Here is a 20,720-nt window from a genome sequence, read left to right as displayed (position 1 = left end):
CTGGAAGGACAAAATATATTAGCCACCAAAAAAACCAAAGTGCATATACACAAAATTCCTTAAGTTTCAGAGTGGGCATTCAATATATACTAGCCAAACTTGGACAATAAAAATAAGTATATAGTAAAAAGTATATCAAAAGGACTTTTTTTTTTTTTCAACGTTTTTAATTTATTTTTGGGACAGAGAGAGACAGAGCTTGAACGGGGGAGGGGCAGAGAGAGAGGGACACACAGAATCGGAAACAGGCTCCAGGCTCCGAGCCATCAGCCCAGAGCCTGACGCGGGGCTCGAACTCACGGACCGCGAGATCGTGACCTGGCTGAAGTCGGACGCTTAACCGACTGCGCCACCCAGGCGCCCCTCAAAAGGACTTTTAATAACGGTTGTCTCATAAAAGGGGATGAGGTTGGGCACTTATATCTGTCACCATAAATGTACCCACTATTTTAAAAAGATATTCATGATATGGAACGGAAAATAGCTGTTTATAAAACAGTACATAAACTACACTCAACTTTTATACAAAATACACACAATGTGTTCATGCACAGGTAGAAAAGACTCCAAAGGCTATGTACCAAAATATGGACAATAGTTATGTCTAAGTACATCATATTACAAACATTATATATATATATATATATGCACATGTATATATGTGCATGTATATATACATATACACGTGTGTGCGTGTATGTGTATATATATATATATATGTATATATATATATATATGTATATATATATATGTATATATATATATATACATATATATAATTTTTTTTTTTTTTTAAGTAGCCTTCATGCCCCGTGCAGAGCCCAATGCTGGGCTTGAACTCACAATGTGAGCTGAGATCAAGAGTCGGACACTTAACTGACTGAGCCACCCAGGTGCCCCTCTATATATTCTTTATGCTGATGTAATTTTCTCTCATGAGCATATTTCATTTATATTGTATTTGAAATAAGAAAACACATTCAAAGTCGTCTTTTTGTGTGTGAGGGGGGTGGGGAGCATTGGAAGAAAATAAACTAAAAACCAGTCGAAATGTCCTTAAATATCTTCCAAAGCCTAGGCCACAAAATACCTATATCCCACACGCTCGAGTTTAAACAGATTTTGCAAATAGTCTTTATGCCCTCAAACATTTAAAAAAAAAAATCCCCATTTTACACAAAGGCAGGCTATAGGCTTTTCATTCTAGCTAAGCCCCACCAAGTCATTTGTGATGGAGCCTCTGATTTACTGGACTGCCACCCAGAAAAAGTTTCCTATGGATTAACACCAACCCTCTGGCACAGTAACGGGCTTTCCACACACTCAGTCGCCCATTCCCAACATTAAATGAATACCTCCCTTGAGCAAAGCATTACACAGCACGCGTCAACAAGTTAGAGATGAACACAGAGGCCTGCCTCAAGTAGCCTACAACCTTATGGGGAGATGGTGCAGATATGAGGCAGAGAGTAAGGGGCACTAACACAGAAAAGACAGTATGGAGAGCCCAGATGGGATTTCACTTTGGTCTGTAAATGTTTTCAAACACATCAACAGATACTTGGAAAGGTAGGGGAGAGAATGAAGGGCCATCTTTTTTCAGGTTTCATTCATGGTTGGACTCTGAAAGTAGTTATCCTTACCTCTCCCTAAGTAGATAGCCCTATCCTTATTGGCCACTAATCATATGCCACGTTCTCCAATATTATTATAGAACTTCTATAGGGGAATATCTTAGTCTCTATTTGAAGGCAGGCATTTTTGTGCCCCCACTTTCCTAGTGTAGCATGCACAGAGCAGACACGGCAAATTTTCCAAAATGAACAAATTGAGCCAACTCTCAGAGCTCCCCACAGTAGGCTGCCTCATTGTATCAGGTGAAAACATCACACGGATATGGCACGCAGAAGTACAGCCAATATTCTACCTGATGTAGCAGATTTTCCCCTTTAATTCCACAGCAGTGGAAGGCTTGGCAAGGGCAAAAGAGAGAAAAGCTCAAGGACAAAACAAGTATTTATAAGTGAAATCACTTCATATTAAGAAAGGCTGGGGTGCCCGGGTGGTGCAGTTAAGCGTCAGGCTTTAAAAAAAAATTTTTTTAATGTTTATTTTGAGAGAGAGAGAGAGAGAGAGAGAGAGAGAGAGAACATTAGCAGGGGGAGGGGCAGAGAGAGAGGGAGACACAGAAGCCGAAGCAGGTTCCAGGCTCTGAGCTGTCAGGACAGAGCCCCACGACGTGAGGCTCGAACTCACGAATAAACGTTGGACTCTTGATCTCGGCTCGGGTCACGATCTCACGGTTCGTGAGATCGAGCCCGGCTGCGGGCCCTGTGCTGACAGCATGGAGCCTGCTTGGGATTCTCTCCCTCCCTCTCTCTGACTCTCCCCTACCTGTGCGTGCGTGTGCACGCACATCCTCTCTCTCGGAAGAAATACATAAACTTTCCAATCTGAAGCCCCCAATACAGGCTGCTCTGCTGTTTTTCCAATTCCAACATAGGGTTCTATGAACAAAAGAATTAATACAGAAAGCTCTTCTGGGCAAAGGAGCCTCTGACGGAGTGTGATCGGGCTCAGAGAAACAAGTCAACTCATCTAGTGCTCAACACGATGCTACCAAAACCTGAAAGTCTTAGCACTTACGTCTCAGATTAGATCAGAGAGAAAATTCTCTTTCAGTTCCGATTTCATAGTGACGCAGAAAATCAATGTTCTTCAAATAGTAAATTTACTTATTTAAAATAAGTAATTTAAAGTGGTTTGTACCTCTTGGTGGAAGAAGGGGCCAAAATAATAATTAGGATTTTTAGAAATGATAAAGGAAGTTCACTCAAGGTTAATAAAATGAATCAGGGACCCAACTACATGCTCCCTCAAAACAATTAGCTCTGCCTGGGCCGCCAGGATAAATAAATTAATTGAAAAAGCTTATATACAAGACATTTTTAGAACTACAGACATAAAAAAAAAAAAAAAAAAAAAAAAAAGGAGAAAGAGCTTCAGACATGACTATTTCCTTAGAAGAGCCTTCCTTGAAACTGTTTATTATAACTACTATAGAAGCAAAGTAAGAATCGCAGAAAACCACCACCTAAAAACTGGTATTAAATCTGTTTAATATCTTTAATAATTCTAGCACTTCTACATCCTTCCACGGAAGGGCTTTACAGTTTTTTCCGTTTACTGCAAACGTATCTTTAAAAAGAAAAAAGCCAAGCTTGATGTTGAAGCTACGATACAGAGTTTTAATTACTGGCACTACACCACAAAGCAAAATGAGTACCATCTTACTTAAACGAAGTGAGGGCATTGCACTGGGGCATCTATCCGACACGTTGTTTTTTCTCGAGCGGTCTGCATCCAAGGCCGGTATTTTATAGGCTAATTTAAAAACAAATGCAAATTTTCAAAAAATAAACGAAAGCCATGTTTTGCTCAGGAATACTACCGTACGCATGCCATAGGGGTTGTTTTCACAGCCGATGCTGGTCTGCCAAACATCAATGGCCAAACACTAAGTCTTGAGTCTGGCAGTGTCCACCCAGTTGTTTCTTGCTGCCCTGGACAATCTGATGGCGTCTCGTGTTGACAGACCACCCGTGGCCACCGTTCTCTTCTTAAAGGTGACTCCGCTGTGCTAGAACATTCATCTCCTTAGGATGCAAGGCCTAGCAAAAAGCCTCCCACAAATCCGCTGGATATCACAATGTTCTGTTTGATAAATTCTGTTGCCTGAAACAGAAGTTTAAACAAAAAAAAGACTCTTAATTGTGCTACGACGTGGACGAACCTTGAAAACGCTGCGCTAAGTGCAACAGACGGAAAAGGCAAAACGTTGCGTGATTCCGCTTAACGTGAATACTGGAATTCATCATGACAGGAAGTAGGACAGAGGCTACCAAGGGCTGGGGAGAGGGGTTCATTGTGGGAATTATTGCTTAATGCTTAGAGTTTCTGTTTGGGACGATGAAAAAGTTCTACACGTGGATTGTGGTAATGTTTGCACAGAAGTGTGAATGTACTTAATGCTACTAGAATACATATACGTGTATATATATATTTCTTTAAGTAGGCTCCGTGCTGGGCGTGGAAACCAAAGCGGGACTTGAACTCGTGGCCTATATATATAGGTATATTAAAACGGTCAATTTTATATTACGTATCTTTTGCCACAATAAGAAAAAGAAAAAAACATGACGCAAATTAAAAATTTAAAAAGCCACTCTTAACCACTGAATTTGGTGCCAAGTAACGTTTTCACGGCTGTTTTCCCCAATCCAATAAATATTTGGCAAAAACGCTTCTACACCTACTGCTGCGGGTGCCAACCACCACACAAGATGCCAGGACTGTCCATTACAATCTGAAGGAGCACAGAGTCCTGGCCAGACACAGTAAGCTTCTTGGCTACCGAGATAATAGGTATATCAGCAGCAAAAATCTCACAGGGAACAAGAAGCTATAGGGCAGACATAAATGAATGCAAGTTATTAGCACAGATTTAATAAATGCCCACAGCAGGCACAAAGATTTTTATTAACAGTCCACTTAGCCAGCAAGGAAAAAGGTACAAGGATCAAAAAAATATCACCCTGATAAAATGTTTAACCCAAATAAAACCAGGAAAGAGCAACAGACAAAGCCAGACTGTGGGATATTCTGCCTAGATGCTTCAAAAATGTCAGTGTCATGAAGGACGGGGGGGGGGGGGGAACCCCCACAGATAAGGGGACCGTTGAAGACCAAAGGAGACTTCAGAGACACGACAACCAAATGCAATATGCAATTCTTGACTGGCGGAAAAATGTATAGAAGAGATTTTTGTGGAAAAATTTTAACATGGACTGCATACTAGGAAATATTACTTCATCCTGTTAAATAGGGTAATTGTAGAAGAGAACATCTATCTCTTAGAAGATATATGCTGAAGATTTGAGTGAAAAGTAATCATGTAGTAAATGATTATGCAAAAAAAAAAAAAGTGTAAATCACACATACACACTCACAGAGCTAAAGCAAATGTCGTAAAACGATTTGGTAAATAGGTGAAGGGTATGTGTCCTTCAACAAGGGGTATTTGAAAAGTCCTTCAACTCTTCAACTGGTCTGAAAGTTTTCAAAATAAAAAGTTGGAGGTATTAAGAGACCAGAACAAAAACGAAGGCAAGGAGTATTCAATTCAATTCTAAACAGACTAGAAGACGACAGAATACACATAAAAACATTAATAAAACTATTACTAAAATACACACACTTTCAAAATATCCCACCTCGTGAAAAAAAAAAAAAAACCAGGTAGTTTTAGTTGTACCAAACCTTGCCTACACATGTACACATTTGTAAAACCGGAGGAAAACTTCTGGAAGAGTCATGTTATCAGTTTTTATATGCAGATCAAAGTAGGTAGGAGATGGGCAGGAAAAACTATGTTAACTACTACAAAAACAAAAACAAAAACAAAAACAGATTGATTTTTTTTTTTTTTCCAGTCACCTCTACATCCAACATGGGGCTGGAACTCATGTCCCGGACGATCAAGAGCCACATGCTCCTCCAACTGAACCAGCGAGGCGCCCTAATGATGACTGACTGAAATGGTGGCTTGATCCCAACAGTTTTACTGAACACTCCAGACATGACCAAAAACACCAACTTTTTAAAAGGCAATCACCAGTCGCATTTTCTGCTAAGCGAAACCCATAAAGAAAAAAAAAAAAAGGAGCCAAAAATGTACATCGTCTTACTTCTTCGATTATATTGTTGATTTCAGGTGCTGCCTTGTTTGCTCGTTTCTTAATCTGTCTTTTCGCTTTGTTTACATCTTTTTCAACTCTCTTCCAGTCAATCTGCACATAGCCACTGTGACTGGCAATCTGCAAAAATATAATCAAAACGGTTAACTGTAAACCAACCAGGCTGTTGACAAATCTCTTACACAGGAATATATGGACATTTAGATTTCAAGAAATCTATGAGGCTTATAGGTAAGATATCACAATTTACTCATTTAATAAACACTGAGTGCCTACCCTGTGCCAAGCATTGTAACTATAGCCAAGAAGAAGAGAGACATAAGTAAGTCCCCACGCTCAAAGAGCTCTGGGTCCACAAGGGAAAAAAGATATTGAGCATAATTAATTATTTAGATGTGATGAACACTACGTTAAGAAACATATACTACATGATGGGAAAAGATTCCACAATCTTTTTATTGTGGAATAAACTATATTATAACTGTACTATAATTCTATCATAACTTTTAGAATTTGAGAATTAGCTAAAAAGACACAGAAACTATCTAAATTATACAGCTAATAAAACAGTACCTTTTAATTAAATAGATGTTTAGTTATAAGGGATCAGAAGCCAATCAGTTATTAGGTCACTAAAGAAATCTAAAGTAGCTTGATAAAGGGTCTTTACTAACTCTGACTAAGAATACTTTCTGGTAATCGCTTTTGAAAGCGGAATACAAAAGAAATATGCTCTATACAGGTTTCATGCCATAATTCCTTTTAATAAAACCATAGCTAAATGCATATTAACTATAAGAAAACCCCAAATGTGGTACTATGGAGACACTACAAATAATCTGAACCATAACATAGTGTGTAAGCCAGTACCATAAATTAGTCTCTTCAAATAATAAAATCAAAATATATTGGGGCGCCTGGGTGGCTCAGTCGGTTGAGCGTCCGACTTCAGCTCAGGTCACGATCTCACGGCCCGTGAGTTCGAGCCCCGCGTCGGGCTCTGGGCTGATGGCTCAGAGCCTGGAGCCTGCTTCCGATTCTGTGTCTCCCTCTCTCTCTCTCTGCCCCTCCCCCGTTCATGCTCTGTCTCTCTCTGTCTCAAAAATAAATAAAACATTAAAAAAAAATTTTTTTTTAATAAAAAAATAAATAAAAAAATATAAAGAATCACAAGAGCAGTAAACAATTAAGCCAGGTATACCATTATAAATCACTTCTATCAAGCTTATGCTTTCTTTGTAATCTTGTAAGGCATCACTTGACTTTGAACCATAAATAAAATATTTCAAATAACAAAAGTATGTGATTGTATATAAGTAGATTGCATGGGAATCTTAAGTTCCATTTTCACTGTGAATGACTCCATTGACTCCATAGAAGAATTTCTTCATCTGCATTTCTTCCTGTATCGATTCACCTATTATCACTTCAAACTCCAGCCTCAGCAAAAGAGTGGTGATCAAATCAAATGGCAAGTGCAAGCTTTTCCTGGCAGCACCTGACACAGCAATTTGGGTCACAGGCAAGGAGGTGATGGTGAGCCCTAGGGACCCTCCCGTACATAGCAACTATAAACCCTGGTTAAAATACAAGCACTCCAGAATTAGCAAAAGCAAGTAGACCTCAAAGGGAGTTGAAACTTGCAGGAAAGCAACAATGTAAGGTCAGTTGCCCATTTTTCTGGTTTTATCCTGAGGGCAGGATGCACGTGCAGGGTGGCTAAACCTTTAACAGAAAACATGCCATCTTTCTGGCCCAAAGAACCAGATGACAGAGTCTACGACAATAACAACTGCCAGAAATGAGAGCGCTAGATAAGGGGAGTCCCAAATTCGACGTGTACACTCTACCCAAGTCCCGAACCACACATTCATAAGGCAGAGCCGTGCAATCTGGCCAAGGCTAACAGGACTGAATGGAGATTTGAGCTGCTACCCACCTCAGGTGAAACAGTCTGCCATTTGAGTCCAACCAAGTCAACTTTCTGCCAAAAGCGAAATATCAATACTCTTCAGAGGAATAAAACAGAATCCAGAGTTTCCAGAGCATAACATTCCCAATACCCAGGATAAACTCCACAAACTTTCTTGATATAGGATAAAATAAGAAAATATGGCCTAGTCTCAAAAGAAAATTAACAGATGCCAACCTTAAGATGAACCAGATACTTGAATTATCAGGACTTTAAACCAGCCATTAGAACGATGCTCAATGAGGTAAAGGAAACTGTGCTTGTAATCAATGAAAAGATAAGGAATCTCACCAGAGATACAGAAAATCTAAAAAGAGCCAAATGAAAATTCTAGAATTGGAAAATACAATATCTGAACTAAATTTATTGGCAAGGCTTGATGGCGGAAAAGTAGATGACAAAACATAGAGTCAGTGTACGTGAAGCTAGATCACTAGAAATTCCACAATCTGAAAGACTGAATAAGGAAATGAACAAACACTAGGACATTATCAAAAAGCCTAATATGCACATAATCACGGTCATAATCTCTCCCTATCTCTCTCTGTCCCTCCCTGCTCTACTCTCTCTCTCTCCCCCCTCTCAAAAGTAAATAAACATTTAAAAAAGAAAGAAAGAAGAGAAAAGAAAAGAAAAGAATGGTCAAAACCTTCCCAAACATGGTTAAACACATAAATTTACAGATTCAGGCTCAGTGACCTCCAGGTAATGATCTAACACAATTATGAAATAACAATACTCAGATGATGCATGGGTTGGAGGGGGGGCACAGAGGAACACAAAGCAGGCAAGTGTGTGAGACTGGGGGGAGGGGAACGGTGGGCAAGGAAAGTTCAATAAATGATAAATTCTCATATTCTATAACAGGAAGCCACTAGTCAATACCTCAAAGTGAAAGATCAAGAAATATTCAATTAACTTGTTTAGGAAAAAGGAAATAAGTACCTTAAGCATCGGCTAAGAGTTCAAGGAGTTGCCTCAAGGGAGGGAAAAATGGGGAAGGTAGGTAGTGAGGGAGGTAGGGAATTACTCTAACCTATAATGAGTCTTGTACATGTATTTGACCCTTTCAATTAGGGGCACATAAACGACTACAAAAAAATAAAAACTAAGTTTAAAAGATCTGCATACCACTGTCTATTTTAAGATGGCACTGTGATAAATAACTGGAGAACACTGAACACTGAGCTACTAGAAAAGCTTTAAGTTCTAAGTCAACAAATTTCTTTTTCTTAAGGTTTCTTTCTTTTTGAGAGAGAGCTTGTGTGTGCACGAGGGAGGGGTGGGGTGGGGTGCCAAGGATCTAAAGTGTGCTCCATGCTGAGAGCAGCCAGCCCGACGTGGGGCTCGAACTCACGAACCACGAGATCATGACCTGAGCCCAAGTTGGACGCTCAACTGACTGAGCCACTCAGGTGCTCCTAAATATAAGTAAAGGTAATGGAAACATGAAAGCAGGCCTAAAGAACAATGGGCACTTAGGCTAAAAGTCATGTGTTACTCTGATTTCCTCTTTCAGTTTCTTCCTACTGAGCTTTCAACGTGAGTCATATTTGTGGGAAAAGCTGGCTTGATGCAGACAGGTCCCACAGTCTTCCGCTTAGTGACTTCAAAGACTATGTCGATTAGGCACAGAGCCGTAGAAGGCAGCAATGGCAACATGTGAACCTGAAGGGAGTCTATTGAGGGGACTGAAACAGACTTCTGAAAAACTGACAGAGTGGACTGACATGTATTAATTCTCTTTATTCTGTGAACATTTTAGGAAAACTCTGCTTCAATTCGGTACCCTTTTCCCTTACACAGAAAAGACAACTGAGTTTTCAAAATAGCTGTCGAGTTAAATGTGTCTTGATTCTATATAAACACAAGTCAAAATCAGCTTAAGTACAATTGTCTTCTGTACCGAGGCTGGCATATTCATCCAAAGGCCTAAGTTTCGATATTAACCATATTCCTTTTTACCTCTTACCACAATAGGCAAGTACTCCTAATAATGCCACTGATAGAAAGAAAATATATTTTTTTAAAAGCTGTTTAGAAAAATAACACACACACACGCGTACATAGCTGTTTAGTAAACAACTCAAAATCTATGCTTAACACACACGAATTCAGTCCCTTTGCACTTCAGGCAATGACACTGGTTATTACATGATCAATGGCTTTGGTACTGAAGTCAGATGTTGGTTGCCATGAACATCTATCATTTTAAAAATCTGGTACGACAGTCCTCTATATCTTTAAAATTATTGCTAACATTCATTCCCAGAGATTTTCAGTTTTGGGATTTACTATATTTGATCTTCAGGGAATGGTATTTTTGGAAAAATATATGCCAAACAGACATGAATGCCAGACAATATCCTGATAAACATCCTCTAACTGCAAGGCATTTTTAAACCTTATGCTTAGAGGAACATGAACAAAAACTAAAATTTCAAATCCCCCTGCCTCAGAAATAGGATTACGGACGATTTTTTAAACCCTATTTTCCACTTTCTAGATTATTATGGTTTCCCAGTTTTAAAAAACAAGATAGAAATTGCTAACAGCAATTTCCTCTGGGAAGGAAAATTGCATGGCTGGAAAATGGGGAAAAGAAAGAGATCTTCTAAATTTTATCTGTCTGATTTTTAAATATACGTTTAAAACGGTCAAGATGAGGTTACATTATGGATGAAATGTTTATTTTGTTTCAAGGGAAATCTGGTACGTCATAAAAAAAAATGAGGCACCTCGAACTTTGATAGTTGTCTTTTTAACTGGGATCTCTTTAGCTGGGATCAAACCATGGTTACGGAATGCAGACGTATTTAAATTGGTGTTTTTCATGACAGATGTCAGCTTTCAAAACTCATTTTAGTTCTTCCATAAACTGGTACCTAAAAGAAAAACCCCTCCACCCTCTATTAAAATGAACAGGAATGAAATGGCTGACCTTGACTTTCGCAGTCCCCGAGGGCTACATATGTAAGCAGAGGCAAAGACTGAGGCTTAGACATACCTGAAGAAGAAGAAAGCCACCGCCTACAGCGGTCGCTGCAAGCTTTCCGACCTTCTGGAACAAAAATCCCGCACACCTTGAATGAAAGAAATGACAAAAGATGAGAACAACCAGTGAGGTACTAAACTCTCTCCCTCTTCTCTTTTTCATTGCTTTCCTAATAAAATCTTAATGTCTTTCCATTTCTTTTGATCATATCCCTTACCGGCTCAGAACCCCTCAGTGTTTCCCTCGTTATATAGGCAAGTCAATAGTGCACAATCTAGCATGCCTGGCTGGCTCAGTCGGTAGAGCACGCGACCCCTGATCTCAGGGTCGTGAGTTCGAGTCCCACGTTGGGCCTAGAGCTTACTTAAAAAGAAAAAAGTGTACGATCTAAATTGTGATATGCTTCAAAATCAGGGATGGAGAGAAGAGGAGGGGAATTTAGAGGAAAAAAGATTGGCTACTGAAACAATGTTGAGTGCCCAAGGGCCTCATTGTGCTCTCCCTTCTACATTTGTAGAATTTGAAATTCCCCATAAGAAAAGTGATTTTGTTTGTTTGTTATAATGCAGTCAAGACATTCCATACACTTGGCCAACCCCCACTCTACCCAACCCTTCTGCGCCAATACCATTAGTTTCCAAACAGGTTATCACCATTGCTCAAGCTATTCATCTCCCTGCTTCTAGGGGTTTCTGCCTAGCTCTGCTCATCTAAAGCTTTTCCACCCTTTAAGGTCCCACTTAAGTTCCACCTTCAGGACTACAGTTAAGCCCATATTTCTCACAGCTGCTTAACTTTTTTTAAAATGCTTACTTATTTTTTAGAGAGAGAGAGAAAGAGAGACAGAGTGCGAGAAGGGGAGGAGCAGAGAGGGAGACACAGAATCCAAAGCCGGCGCCAGGCTCTGAGCTGCCAGCACAGAGCCCCATGTGGGGCGTGAACTCACAAACCATGAGATCATGACCTGAGCCGAAGTCGGACGCTTAACCGACTGAGCCACCCAGGCGCCCCTCTCATGGCTTCTTTACCTCCATCTATACCGATGTCTATCCATCTCTAGATTAAACCTATTTTCTCCCATCTATCCTGTAAGAATGTCAGTCCATACTTCTTTTCTGATTAATTCTCCCCTGTGGTGAGCTCATATTCCCTCAGTATTCCAGATCCATACTGTTGTAAAAGAAGCCCAGATTTCTAACTCTAGCCTTCTGAACTGGGTTGAAGAGCGCCCTCTCCCCCCAAGCCCGAGTTCACGTCCTTCCCAGAATCTCAGAACGTGACCTTCTTTGGATTAAGGGTCACTGAGGATGTAATTCGTTAGGATGAGGCCACGCTGCAATACAGTGGGTCCAAAATGCAGTATGACTTGATCCAACATGTCACAGAGACACGCAGAGGGAACACAGCCATGTGATGGTGCAGCCAGAGATCGGAGTGCTATGTCTACAAGCCCAGGAATGCCGGGGGCGGCTGGCAACCAGCAACAGCTAGGAGAGAAGCTAGGAGATTTTTCCCTCTGAGCCTCCAAGAAGGAACCGACTCAGCTCACACCTTTCAGACTTCCAGCCTCCAGACCTGTGAAAGAATACATTTCTTGGATTTCTAAGCCACCTAGTCCCGGTACTTTGATACAATAGCTCTAGGAAACTAACATGCCGTCATAAATGGACATTTTACATTTCCAGGGGCTTCTCTGGCACACAGAACCACATATTCGAACGTCCCAAGGCAAAAATCCTCTCTCCAACCAAATCCACTGTTGCTAAGGTTCCCCATCTGTAAGCGACAGTGCCCTTCTCTAGGTTTCCCCCCTCGTGGTCATCTCAGACTCTGGCTTCTTCATCACCTTCGGGGGGCCAGCTGATTGCCATTTCTATATACTCTATCTCCAGATCATTTGACTGTCTTCCTTCCATTCTCAAGGACATCACTGCCTTGCTTCCAGACCACACTAAGCGTGGGCCCTCTGGCTAGTTTTCACACCTCCCATCTCTCCTAGCAGACACCCACCCTGGTATTTCTTCTCATCATCCAAAACCTCTACCTGCCTACACTTGCATGTAATCTCCTTAGCCTCCCAGGCCACGTCCTGAACTGGTCTGAAACGTGAACTGCTTAGATTAATGCTTATTAACCATTCCTCCTTCATGCATGCCACAATAGTACGGCAGTTCTACACCTTAAGAAGAATCGCCAAAATGTACTATGCTGGATCCAAAGTCATTGCAACAAACCACCTGTGTAATATTAGAGTCCTACGAAACAGCTCCTGGGCCAACACTGCCTATAATCCAGACATACGTATTACTACGAAGACCGTGCCCCTCAGTAGGGGAGTTAGCAACACAGGCTCTGATAAAGGAGCAGAGGAGGCAAGCAGCAGCCAAGTCACAACTGCGTCCCAGGGACCGTGTCCCACAAGCACGTCTACCCTTTGCTAGATGGCATGAGCCACTAAAATAAAGCTACTAACTCCCCCTGCTCTGTCTCTAGGATATCCAAGCAAACTTCTGCCAATTATGGGGCTTCTCACCGAGTCTGGCCTACGAGGAGAAAGCACACAATGATGTGATAATTCTATCGCTCCATTATTTTTTAGTCTCCTTTAAGACGGGGCTTTAGGCCCAACCTCACATGAACCAATCACCCAAGGGCACCACACGGTGAGCTCAGCTGAGCAGAGGACCAGACTCTCCATTATCAGGGGTCGAGGTCCAAACCATCTGCGGAGAATCAATTGAATAAACCAGGGCCCTGACCAGGCATCTCTCTCCTAATTGCAGGTCTTTTCGTTAGCAGCATTAATAAGTACACATGAATAAATACTGCAACTCTGCACCATGGAATCTTCACCATGCAGGTTTCTACCATGAAACGGCATTTACAAAACGGCACAAAGAAATGTAATACTTATCAAGTTTAAATAGGGAAATTTTTAATGTAAGATAAACTTAACTTAGAATCGAAGAAAACGATGATTACTCACAAACTAAGCATCCCCCGCCAACTACAAAAATTGTCTACGGTCGTGAACATTTTCAAAATAAAGGGCCATACTTGTTCGACCCTTGTCATCTGGCTAATCTTTTATTCCAAGACGAATAAACTTGATCTATAGTAGCAATTATGTAAGCATGAAGTCTAGAACATTCACTGGGTACTTAGGTTAATGCTTATTAACTGCTCCTCCTTAATGCATTCCACAATATTATTACTGAGTAAGCAATCAGTCCTGTAATTCCAGCAAAGACCAGGTTTAATTCCAACTCTTCTTCAAAGTATTATAATAATCCAAATTAGCCCAGTGAACATCCACAGAACCATCGGTATCATAATCAATAATTTGCACTGAGAATTTTCCAGGCTGACAGTCCTGGAGACCAGTCCCACTGCGGGAGTCCTCACAGGTTTTTCCAGTTGTTAGCCTTGAACAAGTCAAAATTATTTACATGTAATTAACCCTCCTATGTTTCTTCCGTTTTAGCCACTGTCCCTGAATCCGATACACTCTACATCTGCTACATCTGAGGAGGTGGAAAAGTACATAAAGGATCAAAGGGCGGGACAGGAGGGAACAGCGGCACAAGTGGTGGGCATGGGGGAGCAGATCACCAAAACCACACACTGAGGCTCCTGAGTGTGTCCATCACACCCATCACATCACAGAGAAAAGCCTCAAGGCTGCGCTCTTCCGGGATTAGCAGTGTAAAGCCACTGAACGTGCACAGTAACTGGCCTGTTTACAAAAGGGCAGCAGTGCGGCTGCCCACGAAACTTAATGAAAAAGATGTTGTTCTCACCAGCCAGTCACCCCACCCATTACAATCTGGGTGGCCACTGAGTACTTTTCAACCATAGGTCCGGAACTGTGGCCAAACACTCGATTCCACCAATGGTGTCTTCTTGCATAGTCAGTTAAATCCAACACTTCGTAAGACTCGTCATCGCTTTCATACTCTTCAAAATACAAAATGGGAAAGAAAGAAATTTAGAGGCGACCAAAAGTCAGAAACGTCCCGTAGCTTTTTTTTTTTTTTTTTTTTTTTAGCTGTTATAACTCACTGCCAGGTTTGGCCGGCAGCTAAAAATGCCCAGATGGAAACATTAGTTTGTTACATCCAATCCCTTTCCAAAGAGCCTGGCATCTCCTTTCCAAAGGCCCAGGGACCGGCCTAGGGGCCCGAACCGGAGCCACGTCGGAGTTACACAGAAGTGAGGGGCCGCCCCCCTCCCGCCCCCACCAATGGCAGTAAGGTCAGGTCAGAGTTTCACAGCATGAAGGGTCACCCCCAAATCTCAGTAGGGTCAGGACCAGAGCTAGATCCAGTTTCATCAGTGGGAGGAATGGTGGTGGGGGTGGGGGTGGGGGGCGGGGGGGTCCTCCCCTGGCCGAACCGGTTAGGGGCCCGGCAGGATGAAATCACTTCAGTCAAGGCCAAAGCAGCACGTCTGAAGATGGACATGAAGGACCAGAGGTGAAGGTAGGGCAGGAGGCGGGGCTGTGTTAGGGACAGGGGTCGCTCTCCGCTGTGAGGGGAGGGAGTCTAGTTCAACAGGGGTGCCTCCAAACACCAGAGCCCCAGGAGCCCTGGGGCAGGGGCAAGAAGAGGCGCCCCCGGGAGCAAGGTCGAGAGCTGTGAGCCGCGTCTTAAGCTACTACTCCGGGCCCCGGCCGCTCACCTTGGGGAGGGGGGTTCCGGGTCGCCATGACACCGCCGGCGGCCAGCTCTGAAGGTGGTCCCCACCCGCCCGCCTGCCTCTCCCCACTACTTTAAGAGACGTTCTAGGCCCAGGTGAAAGTCTATGGTCCCTTTTTTCCTCCTCCCCCTCCGGGCGCGTTGTCCGGTCCCCGCCCCTCCTCTCAGCGCTGGGTCTTCCGCGCAAGCGCAAGGCTCAGCGGTGGGTGGGTTGAGGGAGGGAGGCTAGCCGCCGCGCGAGGGCTTGCGGGAGTTGTAGTGCGTTGCCCGTCGCAACCCTGGCTTCCCACCCCACCCCCACCCCTCCTAGAATTTCAGTAACTAAATTCCGGGGTCTTGTTTTAAAGAGCCCCAGGGCTGGAGGAGAGGCGGCCTCGCCGGACGGCGTAAAGCGCCGTCCAGCTTGGCGTTCTCAACACTGCACGAGAATGCGAGCGCCTGAGGAAAAAAAAAGGCTTTTAAAAGGAGATAAGAGAAACCCTGTTTCAAACCCCACTTTTGTGAGGAGGCGAGGGCACATGAACAGATGGAAAATTTTTCTAACGTGCTGCTGCTGGGAACTGGAACCTGTTTATCCGCTCCCTGTCCACATGTTTCCTGCCAGGAACCCAAGGGAAGTAGAGGAAGGGCCTAGGGATTGACCTGACACGATATTCAAGAGGACATAGTTTTACAGCATCATTTTTATTGCTTAAATCTGAGAGAGGAAGGAGGTCAAGCTCTTCCCCCAGGAGCCCCACCAGATTCAGTAGAATGAAACACCGTGTTGATTACCAAGCAGCTAACTCAGGTTCACATAAACCAGTCCCTAAACTTGTTTTGAATTTGCATTGCACCTGCTGTACAATTAAAAAAAAAAAAAAAAAAAAAAAAAAAAGCCCTCCTCTTATTCGCTTTAATGGGAAAGCAAGGAATTCTGGGTATAGGTCGTGTAGGAGCCCGGGGCCGACTGCCCCCAAATATACTGCAATGGCATATCGACTATTTTGAATTGAAGCTCCCCGGATAACAACGGTGAAAGGATGCTCAGACCTTCCACTGTCCCCCTGAAAACAGGAAACAAATCTCCCATGTGAAAACTACCTTCCCTGTACTGAGAACTAAAAAGACATACTTATCACCAGAGATAGGAACTTTAAAACCGAGAAAGCTGTAGAAACAAACCTTATTTTTCCCCCCCTAATCTACTAGCTCAGCCTGAATTCTGCTTAGAATTCGTTACTAACTAAAGCTCCCAAATATCTATTTTCCTTATCCTGTCAATTCCTCATGAAATTATTGTCTTTGTCTAAAATGTATCAAAACTGCCTACCTTGGTCATTTCTTGAGGGTCTCAATTCCGTTATTGGACCTCTGTGCACACGTAATAAAACTGTTTGTTTGGTTTTTTTCCCTCCTGTTCACCTGTCTCATAGGAATTTAATTCTTAAACCAGCTGGAAGCAGCCTAGGGGGAAAGAAGGAAATTTCTCCCTCCCATACGGTTGCATTACTTAAAATATTGACTTGCATAATTGCACTTAGCTTTTCAAACCCTGGTGCTTTATTTTTTCTTTAAAGGAAAATGAGCCCTTTTTTTTTTTTAAAGTTCATTTATTTATTTTGAGAAAGAGAGAGGAGGGCAGGAAGGGCAGAGAGAGAAGGAAAGAGAGAGAATCCCAAGCAGGATCCGCACTGACAGGGGCTCGAACTCACAAACCGTAAGATCTTAAAATGAAGATGCCTAACCGACTGAGCCACCCAGGTGTCCCCAAATCCTGGTGCTTTAAATGCAAAGGTTGGTTCTCTAAAGTTCCTCAGCCTGTGGCCCCCCAAATTCAATTGTAAGACTGGCTGAAGACGTTAGCCTTCAAAGACGGTTACTTTGTGCAAGATTCCACTTTTCCAAAACAAAACAGCTTTAAGGCTTTCTTTCTTCAGAGGTCCTCTCTGAAATATTTTTCCAAAAGTTAACACATCCGAGTTCATACCTCCTTCCCTCCCTTGCTCCCTTTCTGTAGCCCAATCTCTCCTAATGAGGTGCTAACAAATGGAGACATAGCAAATGAGAGGCCTCTGAAAGAAGAGAATGGAGAGAAGAGAAAGGAAAATTAAAAATTGGAAGAGCAAAATGGAAGGTTGACTGGGCCAGTGATGTCCAAGGGACACTTTCCCATAGTTCTAGCAACATCTGCCAACTACGGAAAGAAGCCATTTTCCTGTTAAGGCACTGTGGTATTTAGAATCAAATGTTTATGGGGCGCCTGCGCGGCTCAGTCGGTCAATGACTTTCACTCAGGTCATGATCTCACGGTTTGTGAGTTCAAGCCTTGCGTCTGATTCTGCACTGACAGCTTGGAGCCTGCTTCAGATTCTGTGTCTCTGACTCTCCTCTGCTCTCTCTCTGTCTCTCAAAAATAAATAAACATTAAAAAAAATAGAATCAAATGGTTATGGAGAAATTTAGGAGAAAACGGAAACAAAACACTGCCCTTAAAATGCCAAACAGTAGGGGTGCCTGGGTGGTTCAGTGGGTTGAACGTCTGACTCTTGACTTCGGCTCAGGTCCTGATCTCACAGTTAGTGGGTTCAAGCCTCACATCAAGTTTGGAATTTCCATCTCCCTCTCTCCCTGCCCCTCCCCCGCCCCCAAATAAATAAATAAACTTTAAAAAAAGATGCCAAAGAGTCGACCTTTGTATCCAAAATATCTAAAATATATCTGCAGGTAAATTAAAAGGCTATCATTTCTCCAAAGGCCTTGAGGGCTGAGAAGGAACTTTTTAATGTGCTTCCCTTCCTTCTTGCTTGTAGAAGATATTTTTCTAGTGTGAGTTTTTTTCTTGCCCCTGGTGAAAAAGCTGTCATTTTGTTGGTCAATGACAAATGGTTTAATGTGTGAGTTGTATACACAGACTTTTTAAAGGCACTATGATCCTCTTGATGGGCTCAAGGGGGTGGTTTTTTCCTTTTTTATTCCCGTTTTAAAGAGTGTATTATTTTATTTTATTTTTTTTAGTCTGCCCTAATAAACATTTTCATCGTGGACACTGATATCCTATCTACAACTATACCAAAACATAGTTCGGGTAGTTCCCAGCCTTTCAATGGAGTGTGTTCCAAAAGTGCATTAGCAATTTATTTGAAATTGAGAACATTTTCTTTTTTGAAAAAATGTATTTACTTATTTTGAGAGACAGAGAGAGAGCGAGCAGGCAAGGGGCAGAGAGAGGGGGAGACAGAGAATCCCAGGCAAGCTCCCCATGTGGTGCTCAAAGCCATGAATCGTGAGATCATGACCGGAGCTGAAATCAAGACTCAGACGCTTAACGAACCGAGCTATCCAGGCGCCCCAAGAACATTTTCTATTTAATCCATAATTAAGCCATAATGAAACCATTCCTTCCTGATCTCCACATTTCTTCATTGTCTTTGGAAACCTCATTTATTAAAAACAATGTAGTCAGAATTGAGAAAAACAAAAAGCAGATGAAACAACCAACAGAAAAATAGTTAGCATTCCCTGGGCAATCTAATCTCCCCCATTGGCTGCAATGGTCACTTGCTACTCGATAGCTGCATTCCTTTAATCACATTTTCTTAATATTTACTTTTGAGAGAGACAGAGCACGAGCAGCGGAGGGGCAGAGAGAGACAGGGAGACACAGAATCCAAAGCAGGCTCCAGGCTCTGAACTATCAGTGCGGAGGCTGCTTGGGATTCTCTCTCTTCCTGTCTCTTTGCCCCTCTCCTGCTCATTCTCTCTCTCAAAATAAGTAAGTAAACTTGAAAAATAAAATAAAATAAAATAAAAAATAAAAATCTAAAAATCTGGCACCTGACTGGCTCAGTCCTTACAGAATGTGACTCTTGATCTCAGGGTCGTGAGTTTGAGCCCCATGTTGGACCTAGAGCTTACTTTAAAAAAAAAGTAAAGTAAAATTAAAACGTAAAACTTAGGGCGCCTGGATTGGGTCAGTCAGTTAAGTGTCTGACTTCGGCTCAGGTTTGACTTCTCACGGTTCATGGGTTCGAGCCCCGCGTCGGGCTCTGTGCTGACAGCTCAGAGCCCAGAGCCTGCTTCGGATTCTGTGTCTCCCTCTCTCTCTGCCCCTCCCCTGCTTAACCTCTGTCTCTCTCTCCCTCTCAAAAATGGATAAACATTAAAAAAATTTTTTTTTTTAAATGTAAACATCATTCTTAGCTCATAGATTCTACCAAAACAGAACTTGGGGCAAATCTGTCCTGACACAATAGTTTGCTGACCTTTGGCATACTGGACTCTTCACATTTTGGACCCAAGTTACCTCTCTGGCCTCCGGCTGCTACTTACTCCAAGTTTCTTCCTCTTCTACGTCCACTGAACTTGTTTTCTGAATACACATTGCTTTTTCCAACCTTCCGGGCTGGATCCATGTGCTTTCTGTCTCTGAAAGCGACGGCTCCCTTTTCTACCAGGCAACAGACAGACATACTTTAAGATACATCTAAAAAGTAACTTACACACAGTTTTTTTCTCCACGTCCCCCAAAGACCTCCCTCCCTTCCTTATGATCCCTGGGTTGAATTTGAAGCAAATAGTTTAGCATTTTGATTACACATTTTTAAATTTTTTTTTAACGTTTTTTATTTATTTATTTTAAAAAAAAATTTTTTTTTTTAACGTTTATTTTTTTTTGAGACAGAGAGAGACAGAGCATGAATGGGGGAGGGGCAGAGAGAGAGGGAGACAGAGAATCGGAAGCAGGCTCCAGGCTCTGAGCCATCAGCCCAGAGCCCGACGCGGGGCTCGAACTCACAGACCGCGAGATCGTGACCTGAGCTGAAGTCGGACGCTTCACCGACTGAGCCACCCAGGCGACCCTTGATTATACATTTTGAATGAACTTTGAGGTCAGCAAGATCCGGGGTCAGATGTCCACTCTGTCCTTCCTAACTTCATCTTTGGCAAACGTTTTCAGCCTTCCTGAGCTTCAGGTTCCTCCTCTAAAAAAAAATGAGAGAGATTATTTATTATGAAATTATTATGAAAATAAGATGATAAAATCAAGCGTGTAGAGAGCTTGATGCGTGGCACAGAATGAGTATTTATTTTTTTAAAGTTTATATATGGAGGGGGCGCCTGGGTAGCTCAGTCGGTTGGGTGTCCGACTTCAGCTCAGGTCATGATCTCACCGTCCGTGAGTTCAAGCCCTGTGTCAGGCTCTGTGCTGACAGCTCAGAGCCGGGAGCCTGCTTCAGATTCTGTGTCTCCCTCTCTCTCTCTCTCTCTCTGTCCGTCCCCTGCTCGTGCTCTCTGTCTCTCTCTCTCTCAAAAATAAA

The 20,720-nt window shown here is 42.4% G+C and overlaps 1 protein-coding gene and 1 non-coding gene across 2 annotated transcripts; one reads left to right on the top strand and one right to left on the bottom strand.

Annotated features, from left to right (window-relative positions):
- Positions 1-3,102: 3,102 nt before the first annotated feature.
- FUNDC1 (FUN14 domain containing 1) lies at positions 3,103-15,566 on the bottom strand. Its single transcript, XM_019417343.2, has 5 exons — positions 15,404-15,566; positions 14,524-14,680; positions 10,736-10,811; positions 5,748-5,876; positions 3,103-3,735 (listed from the first exon to the last, which is right to left on the bottom strand). Exons 1-5 carry the CDS (start codon positions 15,429-15,431, stop codon positions 3,658-3,660), a joined length of 468 nt encoding a protein of 155 aa, XP_019272888.1. The 5' UTR covers positions 15,432-15,566; the 3' UTR covers positions 3,103-3,657.
- Positions 11,005-11,077, top strand: TRNAR-CCU (transfer RNA arginine (anticodon CCU)). Its single transcript has one exon. It is a non-coding gene; the product is annotated as a tRNA-Arg (tRNA).
- Positions 15,567-20,720: the final 5,154 nt, after the last annotated feature.

Source organism: Panthera pardus, unplaced genomic scaffold, assembly GCF_024362965.1.
Source record: "Panthera pardus isolate Hobbes unplaced genomic scaffold, ASM2436296v1 HiC_scaffold_27, whole genome shotgun sequence".
Lineage (NCBI taxonomy): Eukaryota > Metazoa > Chordata > Mammalia > Carnivora > Felidae > Panthera > Panthera pardus.
This window is presented reverse-complemented; position numbering and strand designations above follow the sequence as displayed.

Coding starts and splice junctions, on each gene's coding strand:
- FUNDC1 (XM_019417343.2), bottom strand. CDS start 15,431: ATGGCGACCCGGAACCCCCCTCCCCAAG. Junction 5,877..10,735: donor GTGGCTTTCTTCTTCTTCAG/GTATGTCTAAGC, acceptor ATATTTTTGCAG/ATTGCCAGTCACAGTGGCTA. Junction 3,736..5,747: donor TCAACAATATAATCGAAGAA/GTAAGACGATGT, acceptor CTTCTGTTTCAG/GCAACAGAATTTATCAAACA.